Source organism: Dermacentor variabilis, chromosome 2, assembly GCF_050947875.1.
Source record: "Dermacentor variabilis isolate Ectoservices chromosome 2, ASM5094787v1, whole genome shotgun sequence".
Taxonomy (NCBI): domain Eukaryota; kingdom Metazoa; phylum Arthropoda; class Arachnida; order Ixodida; family Ixodidae; genus Dermacentor; species Dermacentor variabilis.
The window spans coordinates 7,555,916-7,573,292 of NC_134569.1; the positions used below are offsets into that span (position 1 = coordinate 7,555,916).

A 17,377-nucleotide genomic window follows, 5' to 3' on the forward strand; every position below is an offset into this window, starting at 1 on the left:
CGGCATCGTTGTCCCACCCCGCCACTTCAACTAAACAGCCCAGCACTCGAAAAATAGCGCAGCACATGCACATAACGCACCCGATCACTCAGCTTGCCTCGCACTGCGCGCGCGTTTCTGTACGCGAACGATGCCCTCTGTGGCACAGTGGCGCCGCGTCGCGGCACCTTTGGGCAGCATATGAACCTCTCCCATAGCGTGACGGCGGAGTTTCGTGACCAGAAAAACATGGAAGGACTCTGTTAATACTAAGAGCAAGGTCATGAACTACCTCTGTTAGTTGAGTGATGGTTGATAAGCCAGATCGAAAACCGTGCTGGTGAGGCGGTAGGATATTTTCGCGTTCTAGAAACACTGTCGTGTTTTAGAATGATGTGTTCTAGTATTTTGCATGAAGTGCTTGTGAGAGATATGGGTCTGAAATTGGCAACATTATTTTTGTCTCCTTTCTTGTGGATCAGTATGCTTTTAGCCTTTTTCCAGTCGTGTGGTAGATTAGTAGTTGCTAGTGACTTACGAAAAATCTGTCTCAAATATCTACTGCACCACTCAGCATATTTTTTAGGAATTCGTTTGGAATTTCGTCAGGGCCGTTTGCTTTCTTAGGGTCAATGTTGAGGAAAAGATTGTGGATTCCGGCGTTCATTATTATTATTAAGGGATCAAGCACAGGTACAGGATGGTGGAAGAGGGGGAAGTGTACCATTGTCTTCCGTGAAGACTGACTTGAAGAAATCGTTAAATTTATTTGCCGTTGCACTTTTTTCTTCTTCAGTTAGTTTCATTGTTGTCTGCTCGGTACTGCGCAGATGTTTCCAGAATCTTTGTGGGCTATCTTTTAGGAAGCTAGCAAGAGTGACACTGTAGTAGTATTGTTTCGAATCTTTCAGTTTCCGCTTGAAATGCATAACTGCAGATTTTAATTTCAAGGTTGTAGATGGTTTCGGGTTATTCTTGTCTTACGAAGCCGATTTGCGCGCCGTTTAGCATGGATGACTTTGCGTGTGATCCATGGATTCTTAAGGTGCTGTTTTTTCTTTTGCATTAGAATATAATTAGTTATACAGTGTAGGACAATGCTTTTAAAATGTAGCCACAATGCATCTAAATTAGTAGATTCCTGAGATGCTTTTTCCAAAAAGGGATCGAATTCATGCAACAGATAAGTTAGTATGCTGGCATCATCTGCTTTATGAAAGTTAAAAACACTTTTTACTGTAGACAGGGTAGTAATACAATGATCAAGCTGGAATGTGCACATAGGTGTACTGTGATCAGATATCCCTTCAGTAATATCCGTTTGTACTTGACTTGTAAAAAAATGGTTGCTAAGAAATATGAGGTCGAGGATATTTTTCGTTGGGCCTTGAATGCAAGTAGGACGAGTGACAAGTTGATGTAGGTTAAAATTTAGCATTAAGTCTATTAGCACTTCTGAGGCTTCTGTGTGTGATGCATTGTGGGCCAGTCTATGTCAGCAAGGTTAAAGTCGCCCGCAAGAATAATCCTGGATTGATGGACATGATGCTGCATATATTCTTGAATTGCTGAAAGGCATGCACTGTCAGAGGAAGGGCTCCGATAAACGCAGCCAGTTACAATTGACATCTTGTCACACAAAAATTTGCAGAAAACGGCTTCAGCGTTGTCCACCTCAGGAAGAAGGACAAAGCGAAGACAGTTTTTTAGCAGTACGGCCACTCGTCCACCCCATGAAGGTTGGTCTTTTCGGCTGATTGTGTAGTTTGGCGGAGTAGTCTTGTGGTCGAATATAGTGCGTGATAGCCATGTTTCCGTGATGGTCACAGTATCGGGCTCGTAGTCGACTAGAAGGCTTTCCAAGGCTTCTGTTTTATTTAGTGCACTGCGGGCATTTACATTTATCAATTTTAATCTTTTGATGGTGCGGGTTGTGCGGCTTGTGCGCCTTGTACGGCTCGGTGGGTTATTCGGCGGTTTGTTTCTGTGTCGTTTTTCTGCATCGGTACTTCTTCTCTTCGTCCCAAATATATGCGTGTTTGTCAATGTAAAGCTTGTCAAAATAAAGCGATACTTTTTCCTTTTTTTCACGGTCTCATTTGGCACTATCCCAAAGTTTTTTCCGTATGTCTCTTGTTCTTTTAGAGAAGTCTTCACCAATTGAGTAGTCAGTTGTTTTTAGTTTGAAACCTCGGCTTAAGATTGCTACTTTTTCTCTGTAGTTAAGTAACTTCATTATTACCGGCTGAGTTTTATCTGTGGCACGTTTCCCCAACCTATGTATACGCTCGATGGCAACTTTTTCTAGTCCCAGGGTGTCTTCGATAATGTTTGTTCACAGTGTGCTCTAACGACTCGTTAGTTTCATTGTTTTTTTCCTTTAGGCCATAGATAATTAGGTTAGATCGCCTACTGTGGTTTTCTAGGTTGTCAATTTTTTGTTGAAGTGTGTCTATAATTTCGCTCATACAGGTGATTTCTTGTTGACAGGATTCAACTCTATTTTCAAGGACTGCAAGGAGGTCAAGCTTGTTTCCTATGTCTACTAAATGTTTTTCTTTAATATCTTTGATGTCAGCTGCAATATCCTTCAGCTGTTCTGAAATTTGGGTTAGATCGGGGCCAGGGTTAGTTTCAATATCACCACCTAATAGCAGCAATTTTCTCAAGGCCAAGGCGACATCAAGAACCAGAATACAAAACGGTGGGCACGGTGGCACTAGCAAGAAAGGGTCACTTTGGTGGATGCAATATCCAAAATCCCTTCTCACCTGTACAATGAATGCAAACGGGTTGTTAGCGTGCCGCATGCTGGCAGTGCCACCGTGCCCAGTGGCCGAGTTGATCCCAGGCAGGCTACTTAAAGTGGTGGAGAGCAGTGGCGCTGAACGCAGATCACGTGCCAAGATCTCTGAACATGCTACCTTCCGGTGTTGATGGTGCAATTCCCACGATGAGTATGGTGGTGGATCCAGCACGTGGCGTCGGGTAGCGTAAACCCCTGCGCTGCCCTGGTCGCCTTGGCTTGCGCAGTGCCTCCATCCCTGGAATGAAGCAGCAGGCCGAAGGACAGCTGTACAGTGAATGCAAATGGGTTGTTAGCGTGCCGCATGCTGGCAATGCCACCGTGCCCAGTCATGGAGATATAGTGAGTGCAGTGTTTACTGTCCCCATCCCTTCTCAGTACAATGTTTTCTCTCTGATGTGGCGATACCGATAGCAATTTCCTGCTTATTGCTGCTTTCTGTCTTCTTTCCCACTAGGCACTTATGGTAATCCTCCAAGGTTGGCATCTGGCCTGGGGGCCAGAGAGCGACAGTAACAAGGCAACTGGGGAGAACCACCACTTCCTTGCTGCTTAAGGATTGTATTGGAGTGGTGTGCATTTGTGTGTTTGTTTTTACATGGGAGTAACCAAGGTATTGGACTGGAACTGAACCAGAATGTTAAGATATTTTTCACTTGGTAGCAAAACCAAAAGGAAAAGAATATGGTTTCTGGCTCATGTTGGGCCACCTTTTCTGAAGCTTTCAATCCAAGCATTGTCTGCACTTGTGGCTCAGCTGTGCTACCTCCATGTGTAAATACACACCATATTCCTGTGATCTTGAAAGCAGCAGCACCGTTAGTACGGTGTTCAGCATACTGTGTCAAGGGGCAGACTAAGCGTTGTGTTAATGCGGCAATATTTGCATCGCATACAATGCGTGGACTCACCACAGACTTTGATATGTGCAAAGTACCTGAGACTGTCGAGCACATATGCTTGTGGCTCTTTACTGGCACCAATTAAGAACAGGCTGCGCTCAGTGAAAGTGTTACTGGGCCATTGGTTTGATATATCAATGAAGCAAGCCATCAAGGCTCTCTTAGAATATCTAGTTAACACAGGCATTGATTCAATGCTGTGAATGGGCCCTTTGAGCATGAATGCGTATACAGTCGAGCCCAGCAATAAAGGAACCGTTGGGGAAGGAAAGTTTCTTGTTCTCGCAAAAATGGGCAAATAAATGCACCTATTACTTTCCAGAACCAAAATATAATGAAAAAAGTTGTTTATTTTGCTCTGCTTCACCTTGCTGTGCAGGAGCTTCACGACTCAGGCCTCACAGCTTGATAAGATACGCATAACTTTGTCGTCGTCGCGGACGCCGAGGAAAGTCCAGATAACGTCAAAAGCATCAGGCACATCATGTGAGCAAGCTGGCTTGCCATTCTTGTGCTTGGTTTTCACTATCCTCGTTGTCACTCGCCTCATGTCCTTTGATACTGGTGTCATTGCTAAACACCCTGTGCATGATCAAGTCGGCGTCTGCACACAAAAAATAATCCGTTTCAACAGCGTCTGGCACCATTGTATGCACACTGCAAACCATGCCCCATGCTTTGTTTAGTGGCTGTAGATTGTCACAGCTTGCAGAAGCACTCACTTCCGGCTCTGGCAAGGCTGCCGAGGTGTGCTGACCAGCTGCAAAACTGGCGTGCCTGAAGTAATTCTGGGTAAGGGCGGCTGAAGTAACAGTTCACACCCTGGCAAGCATCTCCAGCACCATGAATAGATAAACCTCCGTGGGTTGCTTCATTTCTATGTGTAACAACATCTGTAGTATGAATGTCCCCCAGTATGCAAACTTGACACTCTTAATAATCTCTTAGTCCAGAGGTTGGATAACAGATGTGCAGTTTGGGGTGAAAAAAATCAAGCGGACACTTTTCAGGACGTCCTTGGTGTGGTGGGCACTGCAATTATCCAAAAAAAAAGGCGGACTGTTCTGCTCCAATTCTGCATAGCTGCATCAAAGGTTTCCAGTCAGCTGGATAATATCGTGTGCATCATCCAAACTTTCTGATTAGCAGTGTATTCGACTGGCAGACTTTGGTTACCTTTAAATCACAGTGGCTTTTTGCTCTGGCTGATCATGAGGAGGGGACTCTTGTTGGAGCCATCCATGTCGTTTGAGCACGAAAGAATGGTCAACCACTTTTTGCTCAGCTTGCTGCCATTACATTTTTGTCCCGTCAGGTCGAGCGTTTTTGACGACATTTCATAGAAACAGCCACTTTCATCTGCATTATAAATTTTGGAGGGCTTGTATTCATCCAGTATATTCTCGTAACTTTCCTGCGTCCAGGATGATGCTGCTTCAGTGTCAACGCTCGCTGATTCCCCAGACAACACCTTTGTGACGATGCAGTGCCGTGCTTTGAATCAGCTTAGCCATCTGCCACTCACCTTAATGTTGTTGTCTCAGACTGCGTGTGAACAACAGCCTTCTGCTGCAGAAGGCTTCCTACTTATAATCGCATCCTACTTCCTACATATAATCGTGTCATACTGTGTGTCCTCATCATTATTCCTCACTGCTGTATTTCTTTCTTCTTCCATTTCCCCATGAGCATAGTAGCAGGCTGGAGTAGCAGGCTTTGTTTTTCCTCAATGCATTCTCATCTCTCTCCCTCTATAAAGCTTTGTTTCACATTGATTGCAGCATTGATGTTGGATCCTGAAACATACACAGTTAAAGATGGGACAGCATAAGAAATTTGACAAGGACAGGCACAGACTCGCAACTGGATTTATTGAAAAGAAATGCCAAATATATACGCTGCACCAACCTGTCCAGCTGTCCATACTTTTGATGTAGGATCTGCACAATTATTTTGTAACTCTGGGCAGCCTGAAGAAGAAACAACAGGCATAATCTTTCAGTGCTGCTTAGCAGCAGCGTTTAGCTTTTGTACGAAGTAAATTTGTGCTGTTTTCTTGTACATATTATTTGTTTATGCAAATGAACTTGGATTAGTTCTAGTCAGATTGAACTATTATTTTTTCGCACTGGAGTTGAATTGGGAGTGAACCGTTTTTGGTGAACCGAAATAAAAACCAAAGCTAATAAAGTTTAGATTCGGCACTCTGGGAGTAACAACCATGAACAATCGCCCATTGTTTGATGTCTTTAGGCTGATGCATGGTTCTGCAATATCATAGGCAGGGAGTAATAGAGGGGGCCTCGGAAGTCACAGGGAAGAAGAAGAAATCTTGTATGCAAGGTTGTGGGCTCCCTATTTGGCAATACAATATTTGGCTCACATTTTATGGCAGTGTTTTTACAGAGTGCAAACATTTTCTTATCATGTTCAAGAAGTGTTGAAGAGCCTCTTTAATGAAAAACAGGTTTATTGGATCTCACCCTCTGGCGACGCCTGATCCCAGGCAACGAGGGATGCCAAGACCCTCTGCTCCAAATTCAAAATGCATGCCGCTTGCACATTGTTGCAGGAGGAATCCGCTCTGTGGCTGTGCCACATACTCTTGCAGTGCCAGTTCATAAGTATGTAGAGCAGTCTCTGTCAACATTAATCTAAAATGGTTGCATGCTGGCATGACCATGATTGAGCACTAGGCATTGCTCTTTGACTTAGTGTTCATGAAGGAACAACACAAAGTGTGCATTCACTTTAGGTGGAAGACACCGTAAATGAGCTCAAGCCCTAAAAATGCCGAAAATGGCCATTATATGAGAAATGCGTATGCACCTTGTGCTGTTACAGAGAAGTCTCCTTTGTGTTAATGTCATGACTGTCCTGTGCTCAACGAAGAGAGCTACGGCTCAATTTCCAACAACAGAGGTTCTATATAAACTGACTATTGAACCATCCTGGCCAAATGGGAAAGGAAAAAGAGCAGGAGGGGAAGAATAAGCAAATGCCTGTGCAAATGGCTATTAAGCATGCCACCATTTCCACGAGTTGCAGAAATGTTGGGAAGCAAGGGGAGGGCCTTCATTGTGGACTAGCCACTTCTATTGGGGAAACAGGGTATATAGGTTATACAGAGTGACTCTTCAAGCCAGGACTAAGACGAAAATGGGGCCATCTTGCACAGATTGTGTTGCTGCACCAGAGTGTGCCAAAGAGTACCTGCTGTGCAATCCTGGTAAAGAGCAGCAAAATTGTGCCAAACTGTGTCGTAGCGGACAGAACACATCGAAAACAAAACCATGCCGAACCCAAGCGGAACAACAGAGCTCGCGATGCTCAATACAATGCTACAAATGATGGCACGACTTATTGAAAGGCAGTTGGGAACAACATCAAGCATGTTAAACGACAATAGTACCAGCCTTCCACTGCAAATAACGACAACACCGGACCTAACAAGAACTTTGCCGACATACTCGGGAACAGAGTCAGAGAATTTTGAACAGTGGAAAACCATGGTGGAATCAAAGCGCGATCGTTGCGCATGGACGGAGGCAGCGACGTTAAATGCAGGCATTTCACAACTTAGGGGCCGTGCAGCCACTTGGCATCTACAGGTAACCAGTACAATGACTGGACATCATGGGTGATGGCATTGAAAACTGAATTCAACAAGCCGCTACTATTTTGTCAATGGGTTGCCTATGTTGACGCAAGAGCACAGCGAGAAAACGAAAGTATGACCGACTACATGTATGCACGGCTCCAGCGCATAAGGCGTGGTTCATGCAAACTGTCCGATGACGACGTGATCGACTGGCTCATACAGGGAGTGCGTTCAGCAAGTGCAAAGCCAATGTTGGCAGCCTTTCACGATCTCCGACGCGGAACCATCAGTGAGTTCTTGCATTTATGCAACAGCTAGACCGGCGAGATGTTGGACTGAACGACGACAGAAAACCTCCAAAACTTGGTAAAACTCCAAAGGTGACTGAGAGAAATACAACCAACTCTGCTAACACTATGGTGCCAAAATACACACGTCTACCGATTGACACATGTTCCCGTTGCAAAAGGAAGGGAAACAGAGCGATAGACAATCCAGACACATGCACGGAAGACAAAAAAGTAGCAGCCGTGCGACGACGAAAGTGAAAAGCTCACCACAAGGCATCAACAGTGTTGCTACCCCAGGCTCAGGTGGGCGCAGAATCATACTACTATAAGCTAATGTAAACGGCATCGCGTCACATGCACTCTTGGACCTAGGCTCTGCAGTAACGTTAATTGACGAAAAGTTTGCGCAATACCACATCTTTGAGGTTGCTACGGATGTGGACTGTGTATTGGGTGGTCCATTTGGCAATTCGTACAAACCTACTGATGTGATTCAAGCGAGGATTGCTATTGGCAGCGCTTGTGCGATAGTGAAAGCAGAAGTAATCAAGAACCTTCCATATGAGGTCATGGTAGGCCTTGACTGGCGACAACCCATTCCATTTGATACATTGAGCGCTTTGACAACGGCATCCACACGATCGAATATATTCCGAGACGGAAAGAAAAGGATGCATACAAACTGACAAAGAATGCTCTGGAACCACGGCCCTCGATGTCAAACTTTGTAACAGAACTTATAAAAGCCTGTATAACCTTGCAAAGCATGAAAGCATCGAGATCTCGAAGCAAATTTGCAGTGAGGCAGAATTTCCCTCAACAGACCCCATTGAAGTGTGTGGAGCCATTGACACGAAGACAATGTTCACACGGGAATCACCCATACTGCCTTCAGCAGAAGAAATTGCCCAGTTGATTCAACAGAAATCTGTTCCTGCTGACTTCATGAAGAGTCATACAGAAATGTTGAAGACTTCTCCGCTGAAGAACATTAACGTGTTTGCTCTCCCTAATAATGACTTGTGTCTGTGCATACAAGTTGAACACACAATTGAGCCCACCGACCAGAAACCGGTTAGGATGCAGCCCTACAGCATAAGTGATGCAGACAGGAGGTTCATCCAGCAAGAGACACAAGAGTGAATTAGAAGAGGTATAATCCGCCCATCAAAGTCCGTCTATGCCTCTCTAGTAATTGTTGTTGACCAGCCGCATACAAGACCATACCAAAACGATTGTGTGTGTCCTACCGATTTTTAAATGCGAAAACAGCCAAGCAAGCCTACCCCATGCCAAAAGTCGACACACTCGTTTGATAAGTTGCAGGATCGTGATATCTGTCAATGCTTGAGGTTAAGAAAGCCTTCTTGAACATACCACAGTATGAAGAAGACATACCTAAAGCTGCTTTCGTAACAGAAGATGGGCACTTCGAACCATTACAAATGCTCTTCGGCCAATGCACTGCTCCCGCAGCAATGCAGAGTGTCATGAAAGAAGGTTTTCGAGAGCTCATTGACAACGGCCACGTGATTGTCTACATAGACTATGTGTGCATCTTTGCAGACACCGTTGAGGAACACATTGAAGCGTTTGACAAAGTGCTGAAGGCTCTTCATGACCTAGGACTGTATGTTGTGTACAGCAAGTGTATGTTTGCAGAAAAACAGATACCATTCCTTGGATTCTTGATATCACAAGAAGGAATGACGATCGATCCACAGCGCATTGCAGCGATAACAAACTATACTGTGCCGTAAATAAAAAGCGAGATGATGACATTCCTTGGACTTGAGTCACATTACTGCAAGTACATAAAAGACTGCAAGAATCGCTTGACCATTGACATTTCTCACAAAGAAAGATGCCATTGTTCAGTGGACACCTGAATGCCCAGTTGCCATGGACACACTAAAGGAACAACTAATCAAGGCGCCTATCCTGGCGACATTCAACCCAAGTCTACCGACACAAGTACATGTCGATGCTTCCCACACAGCGCTGGGAGCAGTCCTTACCCAAACACACGGTGACACCACACTAGTAGTCGAATATGCTAGCAAGAAGGTCACCAAGAGTGACAGCCACAAGCACTCGACAAAACTTGAGGCAATTGCAGCTCACTAGGCCATAGCAGAATGTTTCTATCCTTACCTCCAAGGACTAGAACACTTTGAGCCCATTACAGACAACTGGGCTGTAGCACACATTATGTCGATAAAGAACCCCAACAGGTGATTTGCAGTCATGGTTTTAGACCTATCCCCATACCATTTCATAGTGCGTCACATGTCTCGCAAGACAAATACGGTAGTGGACGCACTATCAAGAATGGTCAACACAGTGTACGTGCTGAAGGCAAACGATTCTCGCCTTTGTGAAGCCTAGCACAAAAATTCAGAACTAATCACCATTATTGCAGACATCGAGTCAGCTGGTGAAATGGGAGGCCAATGTAAAGCTGGGAAAAGTTACTAGGGCCGCTATTTTGTAGCGATGCCTTATGCCTTATTCTATGCTATTCTTATCATCCACCACACACGGCCGCCTGATCCCGTTGATAATGTGGGCAGACCGTCGCTCTGACCACTGGCCGAGCGCGAAAAGCCTGAAAAGGCATAGAATCGGAAAAGGCATCGCTACAAAATACCGGCCCAGATCGCCAACGGCATGCTAATGCACAGTAGAACCCATCCTGGCAAGATGATGTAGCACGTCGTGGTATCCAAATCACTTCAGTCCGCTGTAATAGAAAGTCACCACGATCATGCAGGTCACGGAGACGCCCTGCGAACAAAGTCCAAGATGTTCAAACAGCATTACTGGCAGAATATGGACAAAGACATTGTGCAATATGGCAGAGAATGCCGCACGTGTCAACAGCACAACGATGCTACCGGAGTACTACCAGGAACTCTCAATCTGAGGGAAGTCCCTCGAACACCCTTCCATACAGTGGCCTTCGACCACGTAGGGCTGATCAACACAGCCGATGAGAACAAGTACTTCATAATGGCTGTAGATGCTGCAACAAGGTTCATTGTAACACGGGCAGCACCGAGCAAATGTGCATCACACGTAGTCCAATTCATTGAGGAAGAAATCGTTATGAAATTTGGCATTCCGAGAACCATAATCAGTGACAGTGACAGTGAATTCACGTCAAAGACAACTAATAGCTACCTCCACAATCGTCGCATTGAACATGTCTTCACCGTGCCGTATGCACCATGGACCGACAGAATTGTTGAGAGAGCAAATGGTCGAATTCTCCCGCCTTTGCGCAAAAATGTCAATGGAGACATCGACCACTGGAGTGAGTACCTTGCCAAAATAATGTTCGAAGTCAACACGCAGCTCCACGCTGGACTCAAGACTTCACCTTTCGAACTGTTGTTTAATTATACACCTCGAAGGATAATTGACAACCAACTGGAAGTAGACATCCAAGAGCCCCAAGAAGACATTGACATGGCCAGGGAAGAAGCGTTTGACAACATAAGAGTCTACCTAAGTGGCATGAAGGCCAAGCACAGCAAAAAGCACCCACCAGCACCGTATGAAGTGGGCGATCAAGTATGGTACGAGACTTCTGCAAAAGCTGCGATCTTTGCTATGATGGACCATACACAAGAACTCATCATAAGAAGGAAACATTCACTATTACCAGAACGAAGAATCGCACAAGAACAAGGTTGGCTACCGCAACGCAGTTAAAGTGCTTCCATGAGAAAACTCAGGACACAACTGCACAACTGCAAGACGACACCACCTAAGCTACTCAAGTCCCAACGGTTGCTTATGACTGGCACAGACACGGAAAGCCACTGCGTTGGCTTGGAAGATTTCGTGATAGATTAGCATAATGCGAGGACGCATTATTTAGGAGCCCGGGTGTGTTAGGGACCGCATAAACTATGGACAGCTGGCACCACCTGGCATCAAGGAGGTCATTTAATACTGGTTCGTGAGAGCGGCCACGAGGTGGTGGGGAGGAGATCAGGAAGGACGTGCTGAGCCAAAGTTCATGGCACCGCTAAAGTTCTAGTTTTTTATAATAAATACCCTTTTGTTTCAATTAAAGCGTGTCGTCATCACTCACGGCTGACAATGGTCACATCTTCATCGCTAACCCGAAGAAAGATTAACCTGTGATAGCTCTTCTATGAAAAAGCTGGTGTTATGACCACTTCCACACCAAAATGTTGGACACCTAGCAGGTTTTCTGTAGTGTGAGAAAATTGTCATTCCTGACCTCATATAGAAGCAAGCATTAATATTGTTACGTAACCATAGTGCTTAACAATTGTGACGCAGTAAGAGATACCAGCTCCATATTGCTACGGAACAATATGGAGCTGGTATCTCTTACTGCGTCACAATTGTTAAGCACTATGGTTACGTGGGAAACACTGTGGCTGCTGTTTTGTGCATTCTCAATGCAATTTTAACTGCAATGAAATTTAAAACCACATAAAAAGCCTATTAAATATAGAGGAGCCTCTGAACGTTTGTTCTGATACCCAAGCTGGAAAAAAAAAAAAGCCATGCTGCCATTACTGCTCATGCGAAATGACCTAGAATGCATGGCTCCTTGGCATGCCCTCCGAGGTGAGGCTGTGCTGGCAGCTGCCTGTGGTGCGCTGTAAAATCATGTAGGCATTGCTCAGGGACTTGCGTAACAGCTACTACTCTCCAGGTATAATTGGCTTAGCTGCTGTTGAGAGGCTGCTAATAAAAAACAAACTATTACCAGCCTTGCAGCTTTGCCAAGATTGCTTAGGTGGTATATGCTACTCATTTATAACCCATTTAGCCAAATAAAAGTTTTGCTAATTTGGCCCTTCATACTGCACGAGTCGGGGATATGCACGATCATCTCTGTGTAGTCAAATGGCCTCTGTTGATTTTAGTTTTAGTGTTAGTCAGTACAGTTTAAGTTCAGTGTAAGGATCTTTCAAGCGGACAGAAAATTTTTCTCTTTAATGACTTTCTTTAAATTTATTTCTCATGATTAAGCAAGGCAACAACATCCTATTTTACAAAGCCTCCATTATGCATCACTGTGCTATTTGTTCGTCCAGCATTTTGATAGTGCCCACACTTGGCAACTTTCTTGTGCCTGTCAGTGTACTTAGCAACATGGATGGAAGTTTCAGCTGGCACACAGTGACAGCTGAGTCTATAACATGGCTTGATCAAACAGCTATCAGTATCAAATGACACTGATTGGGATTTAGTGGCAGTGTTGTAAATGTGACATTGGGTGTCTTCTCCCACATGGTTCATGCATGCAGGTGTATTGTCAAGCAATGAATGTGGCTAGTTGGTGGACGTTCATGATTGTATTGCGCTTAGTGTTACACTGACAGAAGAACTAATCTGTCACTAATCTAAATTTATCTCTGTCATGCAAATGGACATAGATAAATTTAGGCAACTTCTGAACATGTAGTTTCTGTCCTAAAAATGTGTTATACTCTGTTTACCTGTGTAACGACACATAGATTTTTTATCTTTCATGTTTTAACACACATTTTTATAATGCGCGTGAGCAATGTGCATGATAAAATTTATCAGATGTTTTGTACCCTACCCCGAAATGCAATTTCTGCTTATCTGAGTATTGTTAGTATTGTATTTTTTCTCCTTTTCATGCTTTAAACTATACTTTTTTTGCACAATGTTTGATTATGTGTGCAAGCAATGTGCGGGATAAAATTTATCAGATGTTTGTTTACTACCGCAGCTCTGCATTTGCAACCCTGTTTTTCAATGATTATTCCCACTCATTTTTGCGGTATTCTCAGGTACAACTTTCTTGCAGTGATGCCCCCCTTACTCAATGCTCCTCATGGGGCCTGTAAGGTATATTGAAATAAATAAATAAACAAACAAATAAATAAATAAAAAGAAAGAAAACGAACAAAGGAAGCAAAAAAAATGTATTCCTTTTTGTTCATCCATTAGTTCTTCCGTCTGTGCAACACTAAGTGCAATACAATCATGAATGCAGGTGTTTGCATGAAAATGCCTTCATGAAGACTGTCATGTTTTCACCTTTGCTAATTTCTACATTAGCTATTAGAAGAGTGTGTTACTGGGAATTGACCACCGATATGTATCCTGTAAACTGCGTAAAGTGCATTGTCGCTATGCTGTGTATGCCTTTAGGCTATATTTTTTAGCAGTAGCATGAACATTTTAAATGTAAAAGTGTATTGTATTCTCTGTGTTTAAAACGTATAATTTTTCAACAACCATCACATTACCGAAAATACTCAAGGGACTTAGTACCACATGGCTTGCCTGACATAATGTGATGTCATGGGTAGCTTGTCGTTCCGTGTGTGCTTGTAGAGTGGTTGCTGGAAGAAGACAACTGCTATGCAGAGAGGCCTAATCTGTCCGTAGGCTGCACTGGGTGTGCGAGGAAAACCTGTCGCAACCCGTTCTTAGGGACCCTTGTGATGTTGTGTGCCCCTACTTTTTGGGAAATTTGAAAGACAACTGGGTTGTTTATACTTTCTTTGTCAAATAACACTTTTACGCCATGCTAGACCAAAGGGAAGTAATCTGGTAATTTTGTGATCTTTCATCTTTCAGGCTTAAAACCGCTTGCCAATCATTCTAAGAGCTCGCATGTTGTTGGCACAACAAACAATAAGCTTCTGAAAAGATCCAGTGGCCTTGAGCAACACTTGTGTGTGCAACAAATGGAGGAGAGGCAAGCTGGTAGGGAGCAGCAGAGATGCATAAGCCGCATTGGAGGAGCTGGTGCTGTTACACGGCTGAGCGAGGAGCAATCAGCCGGGCCAAATATGAAGGCGTGTAAGCCCTTGACAGATAGGAGCAATGTTCAGCATGAGAGATTGGCGCTGGAAGGAGAACCACCCTTGGAGGCAGTGCAGAAGGTGGCCAAAGGTATGGACACGGGCTTGTCGCTTTGCCCTATGCGAGAACAGCAGTCGTCTCCTGAGGTGCTAGTGCATGAGGGGCAGCACGCACCGGTCCCGTGTTCAACTCCAAGACAGCAGGAACAAGACCTGGAATCTATGGTAGAAGTGCTGCCAAAGAGGAAGCAGTGGTTGGCCAGGAAGAGGCAGTCACCAGACCCCCTGTCAGCAAGTGAGAGAAAGCGTGCTCTGCATGGCACTGGTGAGGACCAGCAATTGATGAATCCACAGCTGAAGCAGGGAGGCCATGAGCAGGAACAGGTGGGCCATTAGAATGACCTATTTTTGTGCTTTAAAACATAGCAAAACATAGCATGTGTTACGCTTGCAGTATGTACGTCTATATGATGTTGAACGTACGCCTTCGACAGAATTGCCTGTCTGGCTGTGACACTGAAAAATTTAGCAGCGACTCCAACCAAAAAGTTGACTTATTATACCCAATCTTTTGGAACCAACTCAGCTCCTTCCTCAGGGGACTAACGATCGATCGTGGCAGGGTGCAACTTTAAAAGTCCTTCATAATAGGAAGAGGTGGGTGGACAAAATGTTTTGCCAGGGATGGTAACCTTTTCTTGCGTCCTTGACTGATGGGGAAGCTGAAGGAGCCCAAAGAGAGGCATTCGGGCCAAGCTGTGGCGGCACTGGCGACGGGAGGCTATTGTTGTGCCACGATTTCTTCCCCTTTTTGTCGCAATGCACAGGCCATTGACATATGCAGTGGGGAGGTTGCCCTTTGAATGGCTAATGTTGTTTGTCATGTTCTGTACATGCTGTGGACTTTTTCAAGGATTTGTCTGTAGCATTTAGGTTTCATAGAAGGCAATCTTGTGATTGGCATCTTCTGAATGTTTGGTGATGGCACTGCGTACTCAAGGGAAAGTCTGGACATTGTTCTTGTGTTGTCTGGTTTTTCGTATACGTTTTTCAATTTCCCAATGTAAGCAGCTGGACAGTTGGCACTATTGATCTTGTGTCATATACCACAGCCTCAAAGTGCCGATTAAACTTATCTCGTTCTCGAGGTAAAGAATATTTTATATTGAGATTCATTTAGCATTGCCTTGTGTAACTTAGCCATGTACGTGTTCGTGATGTTGTTTACAAATAGAAATAGTTATTTGCATAGGGCATATTTTATGTTGCTGTCTTTCAAGCTCTCTTGGCTGTATAACTGTATGATGTGTTGCTATGCATGCTCCATGGGACAATGACCAGCCACAAGACAGCAAAAAGCGTCTGGCTGAAGTGCAGGATTACGCACCCACCGGCAAGAAACCCCGCCTCAGCAAGCGCCAGCTGCGTGAGCTCTTCTCATCCAGCTCGGAAGAGGATGAAGCTTCAGTAGCAGAGGAAAGTGCATACACCACATTTCTTTTGAGTGCTGAGCACAAAGTCCTGAGTAGAACAGCATCTGGCAGACTGCTTGCCGCAAAGACAGCACACACAGCGATGTCCAAGTTATCGTGGCTCGCAGTGCAACCTGAGGTGCGGCCAGGAGTGGTGGCTTCCTTTGTGCGCAACGTGAAACGCGATGCGCTCGTATATGCCGCTCTCCTCTACCTAGGCCGCTGCAAGGCTAACCCAGTGGCAGCATATTGCCGTGGCGAGCAGGCACCGCCACTCATCACCAAGCTTGAAATGTTGCTGATTGAGGCAGTGGCGCTCAAGCCAGATGGGTTCGCTGCATTGTTGTCTTCTTTGCGGGCACGATTGTGGAGCCCACGCAAGCCAACACGAATGTTGGCACAGGCATCGTATGTGCGTCTACTCTGTGCAGTGTGCAGCCAGCTCAAAGAGCACAAGGTGGCTCGTGTCGCCATTTGGGACCTGGTGTGCTCTGACCATGCTCCTTTTCTGGTGGCGTCAGCTGTGGGTGCCTGGCCTGGTCTGCTTTCTGCATTGCCACCTGGTGAGTCATCCAGTGTCAAACTAACCATCTACTACTAGACCCATCACCCATCTACCAAAACCTACTAAACTAAACTGCATGCTTAGTCAGAGAGTGGTCACTTAAGGTAACGTAACGAGCAAGACATCTTAGTTGAAATCAAGAAAAAGAAATGGGGGGGCATGGGCAGGACATGTAATGAGGAGCGAAGATAACCGATGGTCATTAAGGGTTACGGACTGGATTCGAAGGGAAGGGAAGTGTGGCAGGGGGCGGCAGAAAGTTAGGTGGGCAGATGAGATTAAGAAGTTTGCAGGGACAACATGGCCACAATTAGTACATGACCGGGGTAGTTGGAGAAGTATGGGAAAGGCCTTTGCCCTGCAGTGAGCGTAACCAGGCTGGTGATGGTGATGATGATGAATTAGCAAGATTTTTTCATGAAGACTGTTGCAGGATTTTTTATGTAATCTATGGTCCCGAAGCGGCCATTTTGAACAAGGTAGTAGTGCCACGGCAAGGGTGGCTCTGCTTGTGGGAGAGAGGCCCTTCAGTGAATCTTGCAGAGGTTTGCCTGGGAGCATGCCCAGCATGCTACTCCAGACGGGTATGACGAAAAATGCACAGTGCCTGTCAGACACACAACCTGCAAAAAATGCACCACAACACAAGGTATGTCATTGAGCCCAGTGTCTCTGACGAAACTTACAAGTGCCTTTGTTGTGCGAGATGTGCAGGCAGCGTTAGTCCTTAGGCCGCGGACACGTCTTAGCTTAAGGTACAGCGCCAATTTGAAAACAAATTTTTTTTTTTCAGAACAGTAGAGTCCTTGTTTCCTGGCCTAAATATATGTGATTCTTTTAAGAATATTTTACGTTGCTGTGCTGTCTCATTGAAAACATATGGTGGAACTTGTAACCCCGCCCAGCGTTTATGATACTGAAACTTAAGG

At 45.0% G+C, this 17,377-nt stretch overlaps 1 protein-coding gene across 6 annotated transcripts in view; it reads left to right on the forward strand.

Moving 5' to 3' along the window:
• Positions 1–17,377, forward strand: part of LOC142571328 (uncharacterized) — a 150,749-nt gene that overhangs the window by 88,860 nt on the left and 44,512 nt on the right. For 5 of the 6 annotated variants that reach the window (XM_075679595.1, XM_075679594.1, XM_075679596.1 and 2 more), the window contains 2 exons: positions 14,185–14,795; positions 15,753–16,446. In XM_075679595.1, coding sequence (XP_075535710.1) covers positions 14,185–14,795; positions 15,753–16,446 — 1,305 coding nt within the window. The remainder of the gene's footprint in view (positions 1–14,184; positions 14,796–15,752; positions 16,447–17,377) is intronic. The other variant, XM_075679597.1, reaches the window with a different exon arrangement.